General features: G+C 26.1%; 2 protein-coding genes across 2 annotated transcripts; both read left to right on the top strand.

The window, feature by feature from the left end:
* Nucleotides 1-9401: 9401 nt before the first annotated feature.
* On the top strand, nucleotides 9402-19073 carry LOC135146383 (alpha-latrocrustotoxin-Lt1a-like). The gene is made up of 12 exons (XM_064078557.1): nucleotides 9402-9474; nucleotides 9530-9560; nucleotides 9627-9674; nucleotides 9785-10234; nucleotides 10359-10415; nucleotides 11039-11122; nucleotides 12281-12412; nucleotides 12663-12716; nucleotides 16012-16149; nucleotides 16800-16897; nucleotides 18006-18198; nucleotides 18910-19073. Exons 1-12 carry the CDS (start codon nucleotides 9448-9450, stop codon nucleotides 19071-19073), a joined length of 1476 nt encoding a protein of 491 aa, XP_063934627.1. The 5' UTR covers nucleotides 9402-9447.
* Nucleotides 19074-21997: 2924 nt separating this feature from the next.
* LOC135146379 (small ribosomal subunit protein uS5-like) lies at nucleotides 21998-23045 on the top strand. Its single transcript, XM_064078551.1, has 4 exons — nucleotides 21998-22031; nucleotides 22085-22275; nucleotides 22323-22539; nucleotides 22600-23045. Exons 2-4 carry the CDS (start codon nucleotides 22096-22098, stop codon nucleotides 23043-23045), a joined length of 843 nt encoding a protein of 280 aa, XP_063934621.1. The 5' UTR covers nucleotides 21998-22031; nucleotides 22085-22095.
* The last annotated feature ends 229 nt before the right edge of the window (nucleotides 23046-23274 follow it).

The raw sequence follows: 23274 nt of genomic DNA, 5'->3' as shown, positions 1-23274 counted from the left end.
TAAATAGTAAAATAACTTTAAACTATTAAATTGCTTTACAACTTTTGTCCGAGTAGTAAATTTTTATTATGTAAAAATAATTAATTAATAAACGTAATAGTTTATTTAAATCATAAGAACAAAAAAGTAAAATAAGAAATAGCTTTTTCTCTCTAACTATTTCAATACTAATAATTACTATAATATAACCTGTTATTATTAATAATATACAAGTAAACTTAGTATTGGCTAAAATTTTAAAAAAAATAACTTCTATAAGCTTAAAAGTTTCTTAATAAGAAAAAATTATATTAAATAAATCATAACTTAATAGTTTCTGATTATTAAAAGGTTAACTTATAAAAAGCAGTAAATAGAAAAGCTTAAAGATATTTTTTTATTTTATTTATTTACAGAAGTTTAAGTAATAAATTAAACAAGAATTTAGTACTATTTTTATTTTTACTTAGTAATTTTTTTTTATTAGACTATCCATATTATCCAAACTATATGTGAATATATTCATATGTAGTTCGCATCTATACAACATATATTTATATAAAATTTTGTTTAACTTAATTTTTTCCCCTTAATAACCCAATATGAAAAGGCACATAGAAATAATACTTTACAAAGTTAATTAATAACTATAAACTGCAACAAAACTGCTATTTTCACTAAAACCTAGTTGCGGGCCAGAAAGTTAGTTACTCTTTACCCAAGTGTACCACGTGCGGCTACGTAATTCTAAAAATGAAATAATCCCCTCAAGAGAACGTTCTTTATATTTGTGATGTTCGGTGTTATGTGCTCCTCTTAAGAGGCTTTGACTTATTAAAGAGTCGTTACCGTTCCTTAAGTTTCAAATCATTAATATTACTTATAATCTACAATATATTATTTGTAAAGTAAGTTCTCGGGGCTTACTACCTGTTAATCTACATAACAAAACTCAGGAAAAATTTATTTTATTTTTAGTAACTCGTATTTATTTTGAATAAACCGTGAATTAATTTAAAAAATTAAAAAAAACTTAAATATTGATCAAAGTATATAAATTTTTACTTACATAGTGTGTTTTGGTTCAAATCTTCTCGACTCACCTTTAAATTGCTGGGCGTGACCAATTAATTTTAAAATGCAGAATACAATCTTATAAACGATAATATATTTTAATACGAATTATATAATTTTTAAATTTATAATTTTCATAGGAGGTACGACTAGCAGATAATCATTAAATTATTTTTATTTAATTGACTAGATATTGGATTTTAATCTATTTTTTCTGTAAGTCTCAAAGGTGACGAGTTCAGATTGCAGAACTTAAAGTTGTAACACCTCATAAAACCTTAATAATTTATAGGTTTAAACAGATATAACTATATATATAATTTAGAAGTTGCAAAAAACTTATAAAAAATAAAATTGACGTAGAGGAAACATTCTTTTAATATTTCCTATCTGAGAGTTATAAGTTATACAAGCTCATAATAAATGAAAACTATACTTTGGTAAGTATAACTTAATATAATTCTTTAAAGTGAGTTAGAAACTCTCTTGTATTCGATAAAAGCAATTTATAGAATTTTAAGTTCATAAAAAAAAAAAAGTAATTTATATTTGTATAGTATACGTTAATAGAAGTCTTAAAGTGAATATTAAACTCTTAATCTCGGTAAAACTATTGTATATATAATTAAATTTACTTGGGGGATTATCATGGATAATTGAGAGTAACCTTGTTAAAGTAATTTATAAAGGCTAAAAATAACATTTCAGCTCCACTAATATTATAATACCTTTAAGTTTAGTACTTCGTTTTTCATATTAATCAGTTTATTACCTTTAAAGTTCTGTTGTCGCAATTTCTTGTTGAATGTAAACAGTTAAGTTTTAAAAATAAAATTTTACTTATTTTTAAAAACTCAAGTATATTTTTTTTAAAAAAAATTTGTTACATTCGTTCGGAACTACGTAAATTGTAAATTGTCTTAGGATTTATCAATTTACATTTATACAACTATTTTTTTACATTTAGTTATAAAGATAAGTTAACTGTAATAACTAATGTAAAATTTAAAAAGATTAGGGGATAATTAAATAAATTTTATAAGTAGGTGAGCGATATATTAACTTTTTAACACTTACAAACAAAAATTGTATAACTATTAACACCTTTTTATCAAAAGAAGAACTGAAGGGAGGTACAACTATATCCCAAATTTGAGCTAAAATTCTGCGAGGCAAGCCAGAAGCGTTCATCAACGAAATAAGCACCTCCTGTGTTAACTTACCTATATATTAAAGTGAAACCCGCTATTAATAAAGGTAACTACATACAATTATTTAGTTAAAGTCACTCAATATTATTTAGAAAAAAACTCAAGACTTTATAGTCATACATGAATAACCAGTAGTCAAATTTTCGTAAAGAGCTTCATAATATTGAATTTCTCTTTTGCTCAAGCAGGGAACCACATCTTGGGAAAGCATTAGTTTCTTGTATAGTAAGTAACAAAAGAGCGCCCCGTACTTTAATAGATAAGAACCGGTAAGCTTACTGGATCACCCAGCCCTCTGGAATTTAAATTGTGAGGGTAATTTAATGTTTTTTTTTAAAAAAAAAATTGCGAAGCTAAAAGTACTGCCTCGCGTACCGCAAAGCTAATATAATAAAGAATATAAGTTGATAAGCCGTAGCTATGAAATATTTATACAATTATTCGATTGCGATAGAAGTTTTTTTTTTCCGGAAACACTATTCTTTGTGATCCCTCACCTTCTCCAAAATATACCGAATTTTGTATACTATTAGCCATGGGCCAAAAAACGAAGGCTCTTCCTTTTCTGCAAGCAACTATATATTTATTTATATTGGGTTTAAAAAAGAAAAAATGTATAGTTAATTGGAAAGGCTGATCACTTTATTTGTATTAAATTAGGTGCGGAGTGGCAATTAAAAAGTCAAACAAATTACAAAGCTCGGCGAGGAGGATGGGAAAAAATAAAAAAATATAAAATAAGCCTAATAGCGCATGTTTTTTCTTTCCTGTGGAAGATGTTTTAAAAAAAGGGTGGTTAAAAATAGATCTTTTTAACTAATTTATTCCAACTATTTGAATTCTTAGTTTTAATAGTCCTAACTAAATTATATAACCAGTTCATTTTCCATTATCCTCGGTATTAATAAACACCAAAAGGAATGATCTTATTAATGATATGTCTTTAAATTTTAGGGTTAGTCTCAAAAAGAGATCATTAGAAAAATCGGAAGCTTGTCATACATTTACAAAATTATAGTATTGGTATGAAATAGTTTGCTGCAGGCCAGGCGTAGTAACTAGGTGGGCAGAATCTAAAAGACTGATGGAGACACGTGACAACTAGGTGCATGGTTAGCAAAATTAAAAATGTTTGTTTTCGACCCTCGCAAAATTAAGTAAGATGGCTTCTCAGAACAGCTTAACTTAAACAGTGTATAAACCATGAGACTTACCCTCAAAGGCTTTTTATTACTGTTACTTTACTTATCAGATATATCATGTTAAATACCTTAAAAATCAGAAAAATATATGCTCAAATTTTGCTAAACCATATGTTCATATTATCAATGCTCTCTAGAAAGGGTGTAAAATTACAAATTAAGGTTTATTTAGTTTTAAGTAGACTAAATTACTGTTGTATACACACTAGTTGCGAAAAGGAAGTACCCAAAGTTTACAATGAGCAAACGCCTTATTAAATAATACCCAACGTGATGATATTAGTCACCCGCTTGACTATTATGGCTAATAATAAAATTTCGGGCCAGTTCTAGATCTCACGTTTGAAATGTACTCATCATAACCCCGTTCGTCCCTAAAACGAGAGTGTGGCCAGGCAGAGTCCCAGATGTTAGCATGGCAGTAAGCATCGGCGTATGAACCATACTCTTGTTCCCCAGGGTAAGTGCAGCCGTAATAATCTTCTATTCCACCGTAATCTTCGTAATAATTTTTTAAACTACTACTCTCTCGAAATTCTTCTAATCTTTGTCTAACCGATTTTTTATAAAAAATATTTGGAGGCCAGTTTTCACCATTAAATTCGACTCTATTCAGGCGCCTTGGGTGAATATGATGGTCGGTGCTAAGTTTATAAGACAGGTCTTCATAAAAATGAATGCTACTGTCGAGGGTCTCATTATAGCCTAATCTTCTTTTTTCATGATTTGTGTTCTCCCTCATCTCGCCTAAACTAGATGAGCTACTTCTATATTGGTCAATTCTGTTTACAAAGCCCCTTTTATTTTGTGACCTTTCAATGCCATTATTTAAAGGACTCCTGCTTGACCTTTTATACCTGCTTAATAACTCATGTCGGGAATTTTCGATGCTGCTGTACTCATTATGTCGATATATCCTATTAGAGTAGTCATTAATTAAATACTTTGATGATGTGCGCCCATTAAGTAGAGTATGATTATTACGCCGTACCCTAACCATCTTAAGCTTTTCATTATCCGAAGAGTTCCGAAAGCTTGCATACCGTGCTTGCCCGTCGCATTTAAAAGTATGTTCAACTTTATTATGGATAGGCCCCTTGCTTCGGTATTCTAGAAACATTATAACATAATAAATAAATACAAAAAGTTGAAATAAGTTTTTAAAAACACATAACTGAAAGCTACACTTACCAATATCCTTATGTGCACGCCTGATATCCTTACTACCTTCCAAGCTACCATCTGGGGTAGACTCACCCGCAATTTTATGCATCTTGTGAACGCTTTTATTTAAATGGTCTTTGCTATCATTTAAAAGTAACTTTGCTGTGTGGGAATCAAAGTGATTTTTAGTTGTCTTTTCCAGGAGGCCCGTCTCTTTATTATTTTCATAGGAGCCACCGTGTTTGCTAAAGCTAAAATTATACCTTTTTTTATGTAGAAGGCTGTCCGAACTTAGACTTGAGTAGACTTCCTTTTTTAATTTGTCTGGAGAAGAACGTAATTTATTTTCTTTAGAAGACTCCTTTAACGAGTTGGAGGGAGAAGAACGCTTAAGTTGCGTGAACTCCTCGTTTTTGTTATTTTCCTGCGTAGCTGAATCTTCAGTACTGGAGTCTTTTTTATTTAAAGAGCAAAAATCCTCAATCAGTGAAGACTCCACAAAGTTGCGACCAGGAAACTCGTTAACCAACAACGCTTCCTTTTTAAAACTTTCTGATAATGCCGAAGAAGATTCATCTACAGTACCATCTAATGATATTAATAAAAAAGGTAGCCTGAAGATATGATTTAAATATGGTAGAAACTTTAGTAAACGACATAAAAAAAGGTCACCTTGATTCGGAAGCTGCTTATAAGTAACAGCAGACGCAAAATTAACATCTTCAGCGTTGCAAGACGGATTACGCACGCGATTTTTCAGAAGTTGAAATAAGATGTGCCTCTTATAATAAAAGTTAAGGAGTAAAAGAGGCAAGGTGATAGATCAGAGTATAAGTCACTTTGTTACTCAATAAGTTTAACTGATTTTGTAAAGAAAGAATCAACTTTTCCCTATCTTCAACTTTTTTTTGCTCAGATTGCAATAACTCCTTTCTTTTACTAATATTATCTAATAAATAGAGTTCACGAAAAAATTTGAGTAAACAACTTATAAAACTATAAACCTATTTCCTTTTTAGAATTTCGAGTTAATTTCTGGTTTAAAGTTAAAACCAATTTTTTTTTTAGTTTCTTATGACAACAAGAAAAAGTGATTTCAAAAAAAGTAGGCTCCTGTAATAAAGCCATAGACACAAAAGTCAGAAGAAGACTTTTTTTATATGAGAAGCCCACGTCACGCAGTCTGAAAATTTAAAATATTCCAGTCACGTGTCTAACAAAGTAATTTCCTTACGCAGAAATAGTATTTTATGTGGTGTATAAAAGGTTAAAAAAATTCATAGTCTCTCCCCTCCTTAAATACATGGAAGACCACAGTACATTATAAAATCTTAAATTATATACAACGTGGTTATGAAGATGTACATACATTAAAGACAGAAAAACCATAGTTACTAACAACTAATTTTAATAAACTTAAACTAATAGAAGGCATTGAGCAAAAAGCACAATTTCATTTTTTAAGTAATTTAATAGTAAAAAAAATTATTTTTAAGCTAATAAATCACAAATTTATAAGAAGAATAAATATTAATTAAACGGCACAATTAAGCTTCTTTTGTGATAGAAAAGTAGATTTTAGTTATTGTTTCTAAAAAAATTGTATACTCAATTAAAAGAACTCCTTTATAGTGTATACTAGAGTATTAGTTTAAAAAAAGTTTTACTTGAATAAAGGATAAATGTGTCAAAAAATGCGAAAATTTTTCGGTGGTTCAAAGAAGTTTATAAAAGAACAAGCATAAAAGACCTTTTGTGCTTTTAATAAAAATGAAAAAAACAAATAACTTGTGTTTTACTATAAAAATTACTTATATCTTTGAGGTGATTGGATTTGGCTCAAAGGTTGAAAACTAAAATTACTTTGCTTTAATAAGAAATTGAATAGTCCAGTTAGACGGAAAGAACTGAGTTGATTAGATTAAATATTCAATAAGAACCGCCCTTTTACGTTAGCGTTTTATTCTTTATAGCTTGCATTTTTAATGTTATCATCTCATATTATCTTAATGATTTTATTATAAAGAAAATTACTATTGCTAACCTTGGCGTGGGTTAATGTGTTAATGTCGCATTTTGACTTCTAACACATTAGTTTTTTATGGTTATGTTTTCTACATATAGATGTATAAGCTTAAATATAACTAAAAAAGTAGAGACCTTAATAAACAGACTGCACTAACATCTCTGCCATTTAAGAGATCTTCACTTTAATAAGTTTATTTTAAGACATAATATTTTCAAAAATTTACATGAAAAGAAGAGAATAGCGAGCAATTTTTTTTAAAGATCACTATTTTATAAAACTAAAGCAGCTTTAAGTAAAATTTAATACCTAGAGCCCGTTAGCTAACGGGGGTATATGTAGTAGTAATTTAGATCATATTAATAGTTAAATATATCCTTCAATCTGACAAAGGTATTTATACCTTCAAGAAAATAAGACATTTATTTTATAAATACTGTTTCTTTTTAATACTAACTTTAAACAATAAACAATTTTTTTGGTATTTTGTTAAGTGATGTAATTTTAAATAGTCATATATAAATATCCTAGTTTACTAACTACTTACCTAACCAATATTAATTGACACGAAGCAAAATAATGTGTTATTACTCAAAAGAAACTTATTTTTAAAAGGATTGCTAGTACAATTAAGTAATAACTCCATTCATGAAGACATTGTGGAAAGGAACAAATAGCCCTAGAGCGTCTTTTTAAGCGTACCACTTATAAGTGTCTCTAAAATTCCACAAATTTAGCTAAATGTCGTTAAAAAAACGGCAAATAGATTATAAATTATTTGGAAAATTAGTAAAAAAGTAGGAGGCAAACTTTGCACTTCAAGATCATAGAAACAGACCTGGTTTTACTAATTATGTACCAGTTATATATTCACATTTATTAAAGAAGAAGAGGAAACTCATTTTACAATAGAGTGGAGCTAAGATTGAGAAAAAGAACTTGATTAATATTTTTACAACTATATCATAATACCAGTTCAAAAAAACCACAAAATTTGGAACTTTAATGATCTGTGTTTTTCCTATTATCAGAAGTTCCTTTGCTTTTTCAGGAGAGAGCGAGAAAAAAGAAACGATAAAAATATCCCTCATTAAGAATTTTCTCTGTTAATAGAACACAGTATCTTGGTGGATGAATAGTTGTCTTATGAACGGGCTTTTACTTTCAACGTGATGAAGGAATCTAGCACCATACAACATTAGGTTCTAATATTTCTTCTGTCATTAAATAACCACATCTTACATTAAGTGAAGCTTCTATCTTAAAAAAAGTTCATAAACCACTATAAGAACTACTAATAAGAGAAAGAGAAAAAAAAGAGATATATTTTAAACAAAAACGACTAAAAAAAGAAAACTTTCAGTTTTTAGGAGTATAATACTAAGTCGACTGTTAAACAATAAATTGCCCCTAATTAAAAACAAAAAGCCGGGCCCCCCAATAAATATGATAAAATCTAAATGGGGTGTAGTTGGAGGTAATTCAAAGCTAAGGAAGTCGGAAAAAGCAATTTTTACAGTACATTGTTAAAAATTATCAAAATTAGTTAAATTAAAAAGACCCTATTATTATACGGTGAAAGTTTACGTTTAAAATTTAATCTTTCCCTAGGCGTAAGCTCATTCTAACGAGTATAAATATTTGGTTGTTGAGTTAATCTGCTAAATGAGCTCAACATAAACAATTGTAATTATGCTTTAGTTATTCACCTTACGGATATTATAACATATTAATTTTAATAAAAAATGTAAAATGCTTAATTAGTAACACTTAGTTTTTATTATAGGTTTGTTAATAGATTCTTTACCATAAAAAATATAGTCTGTTTTCAAGGAATATAGCTTTTAAGTAAAGACTTTTCTTGCGACACAAAGGGATGTTAAATTATCCCGAGGACCTTTTGTCATTAGTTAATGTTACTTTGTAATAAAGGTAACAATTAAGAAAGGATGCATTTACATACTAGACTACTTCTTAAAAGTAAATGCTAATTTTTTAGAATTTTTCAGTAATAATTTCCATTTGACATTAAATACCAAGGTAAAATTTAATTTTATTAAAGTTTGCCTAAAATGTCCTGTAACAAAAACTTAAAAAATAGATATAAATAAATTGTTATATTTATTTAATAACTAGTGCGCCTAGGTTCCTGTCTGCTCCCTATAGTTAATGGTTCTTAGATATTTAAATATGCTTTTTTAATATAAGACATTTTTGATAGTTTAATTATTTTAACTACATGTAACTAATTAAATTAAGCATGACTATCATAACTTTAACGGTAGATGCAAAGTATATAGCTTTTAAAATATGGAAATGTTACATTTATCTAATTAAATTTAGGACATTTACTAAAATAACGTAAGCCTGCACACATTCTTCTGAAACTTAAATGTGACCTCTAAAAAAAATAGCTCATTCTTGAAAACCTGAAAATGAAGAGAATGCAAATATTTTGTTATGAGGAAAAGAACCAATAAATTATTTAGAAAACCATTTTGACTTATTTGTAAGAAATGTCCAATCGTTTTTAAAATAAATTTCACCGGTAGTGTCTACTGATTATTTTCCCTGCTTTCCCTGAGGGTAAGCCCTTTGCGATCGCTTTTTTTTGTGCTAACTTATACTTAAATTTTTGTTTTAAAATTTATTTATTACATCATTAATATAAGTTTTATTTAAATATTTTTATTCTATATCACAAGCTATATTTTAGTTTTAAACTCAAATATAACATATATTATAGGTTTATCTGGAAATTCTTATAGTAAACTATTTTAATGTTTAGCTAATGAGTTTTATATTTTCCATCTTTCAGGTTTGATCCTTTGTTTTTAGTTTAATAACTAATGTGATATAATATTTAACTATAGAGTTTCTTTTCTTTTTTTAACCAGAGAGAAGGTAAAACAGTTGTGTAATTTGCTTAATATAATAGCTTTTTTGTTAAGTTTATTAAATATACCGCAGCGACATCTCCTCAGGTTAGCAAAGATTCACAGGATTATAGTTTTAACGGTTCTACTTTGTCTTTGCATGTTATTGATCTTTTTTTATATTTAAGGAGTCCTTAGAAAATCTGTTTTTTACGTAGACTTTCTATAGTTATATGTATTTTAATTATAAAGAAGCCCAAGAGAAGAATCTTGCTTCTATCACTATTACTAAGTCAACCACTGATGGAGATGTTGTAGAGAATGTTAAGATTATTTCTGACCAAGGATCCTCTAATTTGGAAATTAAAACAAATTTACACGATAATAAAAATTTAAAAGGAACAACGCACTCTGATCTTTACGTTAAATGGCGAGGAGACGCTAAAATAAATATTAACATAAGCTCCGAAAAACAGTTAGGAAAAATGGTTAAGGAAACTGCAGAGCAAGAAGCAGTAGTGGAAGACGAAAGGCTGGAGCAAAACGAAACACCAATTGTTTTGGAAGAAAGCAGCCCGTTTTCTAGTAATTTAACTGACGATCGTGATATCGCAGAGAAGATGATGGAAGCTTTTGGAAGTAAAAGTTCAGATTCTGTAGTGAGTATGGAGGGGAGTGCAGATAGCGTCGTAATTAAAACTGGTTGTTTTTTATAGTAGTCTTTATTGATTTCGTAACTTCTAATTAAAATTGTATTGGTTTTTTTATATATACGATTTTTTTTGAATATTGCGAGAATGTTTTTGTTTACTCTATTTTTTTTTAGGACCAAAAAAAGTTTCCTTTGAAAAAAGGGATTTACATGATATGACAGAAGCCGTTCGTAATAGTAAACCTTTTATTATTCTCATGAGTATTTAGAGATTTTCGCAAACTCTTTTTTTTTTTGACCTTATATAAAATTTTATATTAAATGTAGAGCTACAAGACTTTTTTGGTTACTTGACATTATATAAACATGTTTTATTATAATTTAGCAAACATAACGCTTCTTTCAGTCCTATTTTTCTTTTAATTTATTTTGAATTTTTTTTAATTAGTTCTTATTTATAACATTTAGATTAATATATTATTTATAATGCTCTTAAGGAAATCACATAATTCCTTCTAATCTTAATTTGGAATTGTGTTTATTTTTTTAATGACTTTATAGCAAGCCCATTGAAAATTTTAAAATTGTAGGAAAATTAAGTAAACGTTTTTAAATTTTGTTAGCATAACTTTTTTTAAAAAAAAATTAATTATAATATGCGGAGCCAAAGTTTAGGATTAATTTTGAAGTGAGATTTTGTAAGTGACAGTTTTTATTTAAGAAGTAATTTATTGTAAATTAAGTTAGCATAAAATTTTATTTAATACAATAAAATTTATTTTTTAATTTAACAATTTTTGAATTTGTGATTAAAAACTATTTTTGTCCTGCGAAATATGAATTATTTAATTTAGATGATCTGAATTTTTTAAAGACTAAGGACGTCACGTGTGTGCATGAAAATGGGAGATCCATTCTACATATAGCCGCTTATGAAGGTTGCTGTTTATATATATATTTGAAATCTAATAATAATTAGAGTTTAAATTATTTTTAAAGTAGCGCACGTTTTTCATATTATAGATTAAAAAAGTTTAGTCTTTTTTAGTGAAACTGTAACTTTATATGGATTTATATTATTTTTTTTAATTTTTTTTAATTTGTACCACTTATTTCATAAATTTACACCTTGAAACTTTCAATGGATAATTTTATTTAGAGATTTTATTGTTATTTTTGAAATTTGTTTTATCTATAATATTTATTTTGAAAATAATATATTCAGCACTTCTAAAATTTTATTATAATTATGATATTATATTAATTAGTTAGTCATTATATTAATTTTTAATATTTTTTTTTCAGGACTTTTTTAAGTGTGATGGTTTAGACTCTTTTAGAATTTAATATTATTATATTTTCCATCTTTTTTCTTTTGTTTCTTTCTATTTTTCGTTTGATATAATTTTTTTTATTAACAAAATTATTTTTCTCAACTTTTTTACTACATATTTCTTATTAAATTTTGGGAATTATGTTTAACATCTTTATTTTTTTGTTTTATTATGCATGACTGCCTTTTTTTAATTTGAATAACTTTTATTTTTTGAGTTTTATTATAAAAATCAAATTTTATATAGATCTGCTCTTTACTAATTCTCAATTAAATTTCTTTATTATTATTTATATATTTTTCTAAGGATTTTATTATTATTGCACTAAACTTTTAGCTTCTAATAAATAATAAAAGTAGTTTTTTTTTACTCTCGATTTACTTTTATATTTATTTTCACCATTTAAAAGTAAAATTAATAATATGAATAATATTAATAACAATAAACTATAATTCGGCCAATGTAAAGTTGCCAGAAAATTAATATAGAACTGATTGGCCGCATTTATATAATGATAAGCGGATGTGAGTTTTTAACTTGTAAATTCAATTTTGATTGGAGGAGGTGTTAACTGCAGGTTTACAATGGCTGAAAGTTAGCGCGCCAGTAAAAAAATAATTTAAATAAAATGTAAACCAATTATATTTAAGCAAGCCATCATAATGCTTTTGTTTAGTTTATTTGATGCTTTTTTACTCACGAGACTGGTTTTTGCTACATATTCTCAGCTTATTGGGTGGCGTTAACTGTATTTTCCACCAGGAAGACTTGAAGTGTGCCGGTTGCTTCTTAGTAAAATTGACGTTAACATTAAAGATCCTGAGGGCATCACTCCCCTGCACGTGGCCGCTTGGCGTGGATGGGCGGATATTGTTCTTTTCTTATTGGAAAACGGTTAAATTTTTCGTTTTTAACCCACCAAAAATAGTTTTTTTGTTACTGCTAATTTTGTTAAACTTAAAATTCATAATTTATTTTTTTTACTTGTAAATAAATTATGTTTCTGTTTTAATAATTCTTTATATACTTATTTATAAATAATATTATAATACTTTTTTATAGATTTACTTTGTATATTAGAAACTTTTTATTTCTTTTTAATGTATGTAAATGTATATTTTATTTTATCAAGTATCATTTTCAGGCGCTTTTGTTAATGAAAAGGACCACCAAAATAGAACTTCTCTTCATCACGCTGGTCTCATTATTTCATTATTTATGTAACGTTCGCAAATCTTACTATTTAAACTTTTTCTATATTTACAACGTTTATCGTTTATTTATAACTTTTTTTTTAATAATTATATATATTTTTATTAATAGTAATGGTTGTTAGTAGTATAGCTTTATTACTTTTCACTTTATTTCATTATTTTTTTATTCCTAAATTGTTGGATTCATTATTTTTAAACATTAATTATTTTTTTAAAATTTTTAGTGCTTTTCTATTACATTTTGTTATCATTTTTTTTCTTGAGATTTTGTAGTTATTATTACTTTGTATTATTTTTAAAACTTTTTTATAATATTATAATTATTGTAATATTTTATATTTACAAAACTTTTTATACTAAAAGTTTTATATTTTTTATTTTTGTTATATATAAAACTTTCCCCCCATTCTTAGAGCTTACTTTTTTTATATATATTTCTTATATTTTTCTTTAATATAATTTATTTTAATTCATTACTTTTTTAAGTTTTTTTAAAAACTTTTGATTGGCTTATATAATAAAAGTTTTACACTTTTTAATTACTATTTGGGATATTGATTATTTTAAAACTTTAATACCTTTTATATTTTTTTTTATTTTTTAAATATTACTTTTTAGAAACTTTGATTTATTTTTAACTTTTTTTTATTTTACTTTACTTTATATAATTTTATTGACCACAAAATTTACTGAATTATTTTATTTTTATTTATAAACATTTTCCTTCGGCTTTAACGAAGTTTTTTTTTCATTCCATTATATTTATATTTCTTTAAATTTTATGATAACATTTCGCTAATTTGTATCATTATTTCCTGTTGTCTACTTTAACTTAATACTTGTTCATTACATTTTTTGGGGTGTCACTTATTATTTAAAAGTGTCGCTATTTTACTTAAAAGCTGTCCACGTGGTGTTTCGCTTATTACGAACGCGTTCAAGTGCTGTACTGCGTTAACAAATTTTAGCGGACCTAATAAAAAGTTTGCATAAGACATGTGCGTATTGTTGAGTAAAAATATGTTATTAAAAAAAGTTGTTTAGCAAAATAGTGAAAACTTTATGAACACGTTTTAGAAATTTTTTTTAAAAAATATATATTTTAAATATTTAGTGAAAAATATTCTCGTACAACTTTAGCACGGAAAAAAACAGAAAAATTATGATAGCTATATTTAGAGATTTTAATATTCTTTTGTATGATTATTAAAAAGAAAATTTATTTAATAACAACCGCAGAAACTACTATTTTCATTAAAAATTATAGAAGGGCAGACGCATATTTAATGAAAATATAATAACTTTATATTGGGGTTCCTTACAAAAATTGATTTTTTTATAACCAATTACTTTTTTATATAAAAAGAATAATATAAAAAAAGTCAACCTCTTATTATTAAAAAAAAACTTTTTTTCTTACAATAATTCATTCATTATTTATATTTTAAAACGAAGAAAAAAAAACAAAAAAACTTTATTTTTAATACTAGAAACATAATGAAAGTTAAATAGCTTTTGGCTATTTTCTCATTACTTTATTGTACATATATTATAATAAATTTTAATGAATATATTTTCATCAATAAAAAAATACAAAATATTAACTTAAAATTCGTTAAAGTTTTCTTTTATTAATTTTATAATATTAATTTTATTGTATTTCTTGATGAATATTTTATTACTTTTTTTTATTGATGTCTAATGAAAATAATTTTTATTATATTATAAAATATTAAGATAATTTTTTTAAAAAGACGATCAATAATATAATGAATGTACTTCTAACAGTATTCATAGAATGTATTGCACTTGAGAGAATATAATAAAATTTAAGAACCTTTAAAAATGGAAACATTTATTGAATATAATAATTATATTTTAAAAGAAGTTCTAAAAGTATAATGAAAATATGTAAACATAAAAACTATTGGTGCTCAATTATATATGAATTATGTATGGCTAAAAAAAATATTGTGATTTAAAGTAAAATAACTGGTAATATAAAAAAATGAAGCGAAATATGATAAAACTTTACACGTCATTAAAAATTTAAGGTTACTGGGTTATTTTCATTGGTTAAAATTCAAATTATATAAAATATTAAAAGGATATAATGAAACGAATTTACCTCTTATAAAGTCGAAATAGTGAAGAAGTTTATATTTTCCTAAAATTATAAATGAATAATTTCTTATCATTATAATTTTTGAGTTTGAATTAATGTAAAAATAATTGAAAATAATAATGAATTTTTTTGACCTGAATTTCAGTGAGGTGGGATTCTTATTTTTATTTTATGATTTGCTTAATTTTTTAATAAAAAGAAATTTCTAAAGTTAAATTTTTATAATCAAGTTTAATTTTACACGTTTTTTTATTAGCTCACGATTTTTATATTATTTTTTTACTTTTTTCTATATTTATTACGAATTATTTTTATAAATTTTTAAATTTTTAAATAACTAAATAGTTTTTTTTAATTGCTTTAATTATTTTTACGAGAACCTATATATTGAATATAATTAAATTTATTCGCATCAATTTTGAAATGTGCTAAATATTTTTTTAAATAATTTTATATATTACAAATTTTTTATTATTCACTTAGAAAGATATAAATGTATTGAATTTTATCACGACATGTTTAATATTTTATATATTTTTACTTTTATTTTATAAGAAAGTTATATAATACATATTTTTAAATATTTTATTTATTACAAAAAATAGATTATAAAATTTTACAATTCTACTAATTAACAATTTTTTTCATTATGAATATTAATAGTTATATATACTATATAATAGTAAAATACATCTTTTCTAATGAATACCCAATGTTACTACTAAATTTATTATAAATTTTTCTAATTAAATAATATAATTTTTATTTAATTTTCAAAAATTCACTAAATTTTTTACGATTTTTTTTTAAAATTTTTACTTTAGAAGTTTTTATAATGACTTTTTATATCAATAAAAAATCTTTAATATATTAAGTTTTGAGTATTTTTGTTTTTGGTTTTTTTTTTTAATGTTTTTATTTCTACATCATGTTTTAAAGTCTATGTACGCCTCGTTTTTTATTTTACTTTTAATTTTTTATTTATTGTTATTATTACAGTTATAATAGTTAATACTACATTTACATTCTCCAATTAATTTTTACTTTTTTTTATATTTAAAATATATTATAATGTTTGAGAATTTTTTTTATTCACTATTTTTATATTTGCTTTAATATAATTTTATTGAATTATTATTTTTTTCTCACTAAAGTTCGAGAGTTATACGTTCCACTGGACGATATGGACCCCCACTTAACCATAAAACGAGTGGTCGATGCTGGGGTTGATATTAATTGTGTAGATACTTTTAAACAAACAGCACTTCACGTGGCTATGGCTTCGCGAAGGCGTAAGTATTTTTTTTGTTATACAATAATAATAATAATTCTTAAAAGTAGAGTTTTTGTTTGTAATAATAAATTTTAAAGTTTTTCCTCGTCATAAGAACAACAACAATAAATTTTTTAGTTTATATGATAAAAACAAAATTTTGTTAAGGATAAATATCGAGTAAACTTTTAGCGATATTTAGGTATAAAAAGTCTCTTTATCTGTATACTAAAAATGATAAGTTCTATAGAGTTATAAAGTTTTTTATATCCTATTTTATTATAGATTACAAAATAAATAACTTTATAAATGTAATATAAAAGTTTTGAAATAGTATTGGATTATTATAAAAACTTTATAACTTTTTTTTTTACAAAGTACACAACATTTTTAAATTTGCTTAAATAAGAAATGAACTGAACTTAGAAGCTCTTTATTTTTTATTTTTTGCAGTTTTTTAGGGAATCGTTTCAGAGTATTTTAGTGCATAACCGATTAAAGGGGACAATTATTAAAATTTGTTTTAAAAATTTTGGAAAAAATGCATTAAATAAGTTTTTTCGCTTGAAATTCTTTTTTAAAATAAGGAATTTCATTATATTTTTATTAATAATTCGTTTTAAATCGTATAAAAATATATGAATAATAACAGTATCTTATTATTTTTAGTTTCGGTCGATACTATTGGCTATATGCTCGACCACGGGGCTTCCTTGGAAGCTGTCGACGACGAAGGCCATACGCCTTTATATATAGCAGTTTTGGCGGTAAACATCACTTTGCGGTTTTTTTTCTATTTTTTCTGCCGTATAAATTTTAGCAAAAGTTGTATAAGTAATTTATCGACCAAAGTTGTGAGTTGTCACCGTAGCTCAGTGGTTAGAGCATTGTCGCGCGTTCTCAAGGCCGCGAATTCTATTCCCGCCGGTGTCGACTCGCATTTTCTGGTCGGGTGGTTACGCCTACAACTTCCCTACAAACAAAAATTCTAATAAATTTAACTGGTGCAATTTAATCTATTGCGCTGATTTTATCAAACAGATTTTATTTTGTTTTTGGAGGCAGATAACAACTATTTGTTGCTATTTTTCATATAGTTTCTTAAATGGGCGTTGTTTAGTATTATAAATACAGCTCTTATCTTTTAGCAATTTTTTTATAATTAAATGCCAAATGATATATAGTTTGGTATTGTTAAATTTATGTATATGCAGCCGTTTTGGCCATTTTTTATTTATTATATAAAGATAATAACAATAGTTATTATTCTACGAGTTATAATGAAAAAATTAATTTTTTATATTTGCTTGAGTTTTCTTATTTACAATATTTTTTGACGTTTTTTCTTTTTTTTTAATGAAGTTCTAAAATAAAAAATTTTGTAATCTGTTATCTGTTAATAATTAAATATTCGCTTGAGTTTTCTAATATTATATTTATATTATAAAGTATTTATTCTATCATAATAGTATACTAAAAAATTAAAGACTTGTTTATATAAAAATATTAGCTAAACATTTTCTTAAACCTTATAATAACTTAATAACTATTTCTATATGCATAATAAGAGACTTGTATTTTTAATTTATAATTGTATAAAACCTATTAATTTAGTTTATTTTTTAATAAAATTATATTTTGAATAAAAAATATAAAAAATAAAAGAAATACTTTCATATAACAAAAATTTTTTAACCTATTTTTGTGCATCCCTATAAAAACTTAAACTAAATATAATTTTTTTTTAATAAAAAATTATGTATTTCCTTATTTTTTCGTTTTTTTATTAAATGTTATTTTTTTTTCACTATTATTTTAATTATTAAAAAGTATATACGCTGCAATATAAGAGCTTTACTAACTTTTTATTGGCAGAGCGATTATTTATATGTGAAATACCTCATTACCCGTGGGGCCTCTGTTCAATTGGTCGATTTCCAGCAGCGCACGTTGCTAGAGGCTGCCGAGGGTATGGAAGTAGACCTCAAGGCTTCGGCGTTTGCCTTTGAAGGAGAAGTGGGCTTCGGTGATGAAAGTTTATTAGCTGAAGTGCAAGAGATAAAAAACCGTAACTCATATTTTTTACATGTTTTTTTATTTTTCTACTATAAATTTATTAAAAACACGTTACATATTATTTCTATTATTATGATTATAAATTAAGCTCACTACTTTCCTTTAACTTGTTGGTAGCTTGGCATTTAAACTTTTATATTTATTTATATTTCATTTTATTGGTCAACTTTACTGATTTTGTCTTTTGAAGTTAAGTTTTATTGGCTGCACTAAATTGCATCAGTGCTCTTATAATTATATCAATACGGTGTACTTTCAATTGCAAAAGTTTGACTTTATTGCTTCTATACTTTTATAATACTAAACTAAATCTTGTTACTATTATGTATTGTTTAGTTTAAAAGTTTTTTTGAAATATTATTTTTAAATATAATTTTTTTTTTTTAAAAGTTTAATAAAAATAGTATTTCCTTTTATATTTGAACTTATTGTAACTTGAAAAGTTAAGAACACTTAGTTATTTGCGGGGTTTTTTTGTTAATTTGTAAGTTATTTTATTGGCTTTTTAATATATCTGATTACTTTTTAAAAAAATTTAGTTAGGAAACTATTAAATTTCTTTTTTATAATTTGCGCTATGCACATTTTATTAACTTTCATATATAAAAAATTTACTTTTTTTTCTTTGCATTCTCCAGAATAAATTTATTTTGTAATATAAAAAATTAACGTTTTGAAATTAATTTTTTCTGATTTTATTTAGTCATAATTACTGCCTTGAAAAATGAAAGGGTTATTGTAGCAGAAGAGGAAGAAGAAGATTCAGAATTTGCAGAGGGAAGCGACTTAGAGGAAGAATTCAAAATGGATTTAATAAAAGTTGAAGGCTCTTCAGAATCAAAAGAAAAAGATAATTTAATAACTTGAAGAGTATTAAGATTTAGAAATTTAGTTGGATTTGTACAAAACTAGATTGTTGTACAATCTTTTAAACTCTTTAATAAAGGATTCAATAGTTAAATTCTTTTAAAAAAAAAGAAAGTAAAAATCTGATATTTTATTTAAAAATCATAAACTAAAAGTTTTTGTTTTGTGTAAAATAAGATTGTTATTGAACTTAATAAAATTAAAAAATAAAGATTAGGATGCTTTTTTTTATTATTAAAAATATATATAAAGAAAAATAAAATAACGAGTTATTTAAAATTATGAATGTTTAGATTTTTTTGAAGATTCCCCAATCAATATAAAGGTTATCTTTTACACTTGCGAAATAAACTAACGTACTAATAAAATATTCTTTTTTTGCACAACGATGTTCTACTTTTTAATCTTAGATAATAAAAGTTTGACAGAAGTATTGCGGAGCGATACATTAATCTAATTAAGATCTTCACAAAAGTGTAGCATATATGCCCTACAAATTTTTTTTATTAATGTCAAAAGCATTCAAGTTTAGTTTAAAGAAGGTGCTGATCGACTTATAGAAATGCAACATTTGGTATTTTATTTTTTTTGAGAGGGAAAGGGTATACTTATTTTTTAAGTGTTATTTTTATCAGGAAAAATTATACAACTTTAAGTTTTGGTTTTCATAAAATATAATTTTTCAAGGGAGCTCCTAATAAGACTTAGCTACATAAAAGTTCTTTTTATTGCACTAAATTGGAAGTCATTACTCTTTAAGGCTTTATACCTAAGTATAGTTAGTAGTTAGAAGAAATTTAGTTTAAAAATAATACAAGGCACCTTTAAATAAGTAATAAATAATACATTCATACCGGTTAATAACTTAAGACTGTATATTTATGAAGATAATTATAATAAACAATGTTTGTGCTTTGCTAAAGGTGTAATTTTTTTTTTTGCCTTGATTAAAAAGTTTGTAGTTAGAACAAGAGTCATATGTATATAAATTTCTAGATAGGGTTAAACGCTCCGACTAGGAAAATATATGCCGAAAATATATTAGGTTACAGTTAGAAGCTTTGAAATTGATAAAAACCTAAACGATAAACTTTTAAAAAATGGCATAATTAAGGTGCACTTAAATGTATTAGATTTGTCTAAATTATTACACTTAGCTCGAGCTCAGAGCAGACAATACAGCTATTTAAAAAATTATTAGTTATTAAATACAAACTGGAGAAGTTTTAATAATTTAAATTGCCATATTATATAATATAAATCTAAAGCCCTAAATCCCTCCGATTCACGAGCTAACATTATGCCATTATTATTTCGACTTAATGAAATAATATCACTAAACTTTATGTTTTGCGATAAAGTTATAGTATTTCAACTTAAAAGTTTAATGCAAGGGCTCATATAATACTGCAAAGCATTTTTAGGATTATAAAATTAATTAGTTAAAGTGTCCTCCACTGCTGTAGTCATATATTGATAGCTTAGAAATATTAAAATTTTATTATTTTTAAAGGAAAGTAATGAAGTTTGCTTGAAACCAAGTAAATTTATCTAATCCTTGTAAGGAAGGTTTTGGAATAAAAGCGATTTACGTACACTCTATATATATGTATGCGAAGGTTCAATACAGCAGATATATAATTGCGTTTAACTCCAACAAGAAAAAAAAAGTAGGGATAAAATGGTCTAAAGCGTTTGAGCTGCTAATATTTATTCCTGCAAGTGAAAAAATAGTCACCATCACTATAATTTTATAAATTTCACCTTCTCGTGATATAAGGGACTAGAAACCTATCAGTCTATTAACCTGGCAATAAAAAGAAGCATACTACAAGCAAAACAATACGGCGTCCTAAATTTCATTTTACTGAAGTAACAAACTTTTCGCATAGTTGAACACAACATAGAAATTAAAAAATGTCCCAAAAACTATATCGAAAAGAGCAATTATTTATTTTATGCTTTTAAAATTACTGATATAATAAAGTTAATACAGCATTTTATATAAATCGAAATTAGTTTAATAAGGTGTCACTTCATACAAAATTTATCCTACTTGTAAGTACCCTTATAGTACTATAATTTCAAGTTGCCCTTGTCGTCTATATGGCTTTACAAACGTATAAAATTTTTTAACTTAACGAAGGCGAGATAACTCGAGCTCTGTAGTTAAAGAAAAGTTTAAGTTAAACCAAGCAAATATATTTCACGTAATTAAGAAAGCTGAGAATCCACACCCCATATTAACCGAAAAAGTAAGTTTTCTTTTTTTTTTTTCATCATTTTCTCAGTATAGTTTTGCTTATGAAAACGATTTTCAGATATCAAAAAGATATATGCCAAAACTTTTCAAAAATCACAACATTATGGGAGACCTAAAATGTAGCTTGCCAGTGTTATAAATTAATAAATATATATATCCGCTATGACATTAATTGTTGGCTTGTTTTTTTCTTACCTTTTCACAGCTGTAGCATAATTGAAATAAACAATATAAAATATATATCTAAGTAAGAATGACATAATATATACAAAATTAAATATTTCCTTAAAATATTACAACAGTCTCCATTAGTGAACAAAGAAAAGAAATATCAGATACAATAAATTACGCTCGGGGTCAGCACAAAGTTTGATAATTTTTTTTCTTTTAACTAAATAAAGGATTTTTTAAATGATAAATCCTTTGCAAGCAACGTATCCTTCAACTATTTTTCAAAGAGGTAAAATATATCAAAAAAGCCTTGACTCAAGTTTTAAACGTTCATATTTTGAAGTTAAAATAAGAATAAAAACCGTACATAACAAAAATTTTTAAAATTGCGTTTGAATAGATTTTTAACGCAGTTTTAGCTGTCTGGGCGCGGCCTTATAACGGCACGTGCACGGGGAAAGCTTTCATAGAGCACATTGCCTAACTTCCTCCCTCTCTTCTCTATATCTTTCCGCTTGCTTTGGGTGAGTCTTTACTTTATATATTGCAGTAGTATGATTAACGTTATTATCAAAAGTAAATTACAAGATGACTGATTCTGGCACTCACACTGGAGCTGGGGGGAGTTTCGGAGAAAAACGAGGTGGTTTTGGGATGGGGAGAGGCCGAAGACGCCCACGACGTAGCGAAAAAGATGCAAGGGACACTTGGCAACCCGTTACTAAACTTGGAAGATTAGTTAAGGAGCAAAAAATAAAATCACTTGAGGTAAGAATAAATTATTTTAATTATAATGTCACTTATATTTTTTATAGGATATCTATCTTTACTCGCTTCCAATTAAAGAGCACCAAATAGTAGAAGAATTCATTAGACCCGCAGGGCCCAACGTCAGAGATGAAGAAGCCGTTGACAAGTTAAAAGATGAGGTTCTTAAAATCATGCCTGTCCAAAAGCAAACCTGCGCAGGCCAGCGTACTCGTTTCAAGGCCTTCGTTGTTGTTGGCGATCATAATGGACACATTGGTTTAGGTTTTATTTATTTAAAACGTAGTATGAACATATATTTTTTAATTTTTTTTTACTCATAAGGCGTGAAGTGCTCCAAAGAAGTTGCTACGGCCATTCGCGGTGCAATAATTTTAGCAAAGTTAGCTGTTGTTCCCGTGAGACGAGGTTACTGGGGAAATAATTTCGGTGTTCCCCATACTATTCCGTGTAAAGTTACGGGTAAGTGCGGATCTGTTCGTGTGCGACTCATTCCAGCACCACGCGGTACTGGCCTCGTAGCGGCCGGCTACGCAAAGAAATTGTTACAGTTCGCTGGAGTTGCTGATTGCTTTACTTCTGCTTGCGGGCAGACTCGCACACTTGGAAACTTCGCGAAGGCCGTTTATGATGCTCTTTGCAACACTTATAGTTACTTGACTCCCGATCTTTGGGCTGACCAGCTGCTTACGCCGGATCCCTACGAAGAACATTCCGAACATCTTAAAGCAGGCAATCTTACAAGGAAAGCCCGTTATGTTACAGCATAATTTGATACTAATAATAAAAAATATTATTTAACTCATCTTTAGAAAAATAACTTCAACTTTTTATTTTTTTTAATTTTTCTTGCAGTTCGGGACTTTTACTAAACCTTTTTATTAAAAAACTTTTGGGGTGTTATGGATGTTTTACTTTTTTGTTTGATTCTTATAAACTTATCACAAAGGATCATTTTCATTTTTAAAAAAATTTAAATTGATAGTATCCTTAGAGGTA

Source organism: Zophobas morio, unplaced genomic scaffold (assembly GCF_036711695.1).
Source record: "Zophobas morio isolate AGI-343-1 ecotype UQ-CSIRO unplaced genomic scaffold, CSIRO_AGI_Zmor_V1 ptg000226l, whole genome shotgun sequence".
NCBI lineage: Eukaryota > Metazoa > Arthropoda > Insecta > Coleoptera > Tenebrionidae > Zophobas > Zophobas morio.
This window is presented reverse-complemented; position numbering and strand designations above follow the sequence as displayed.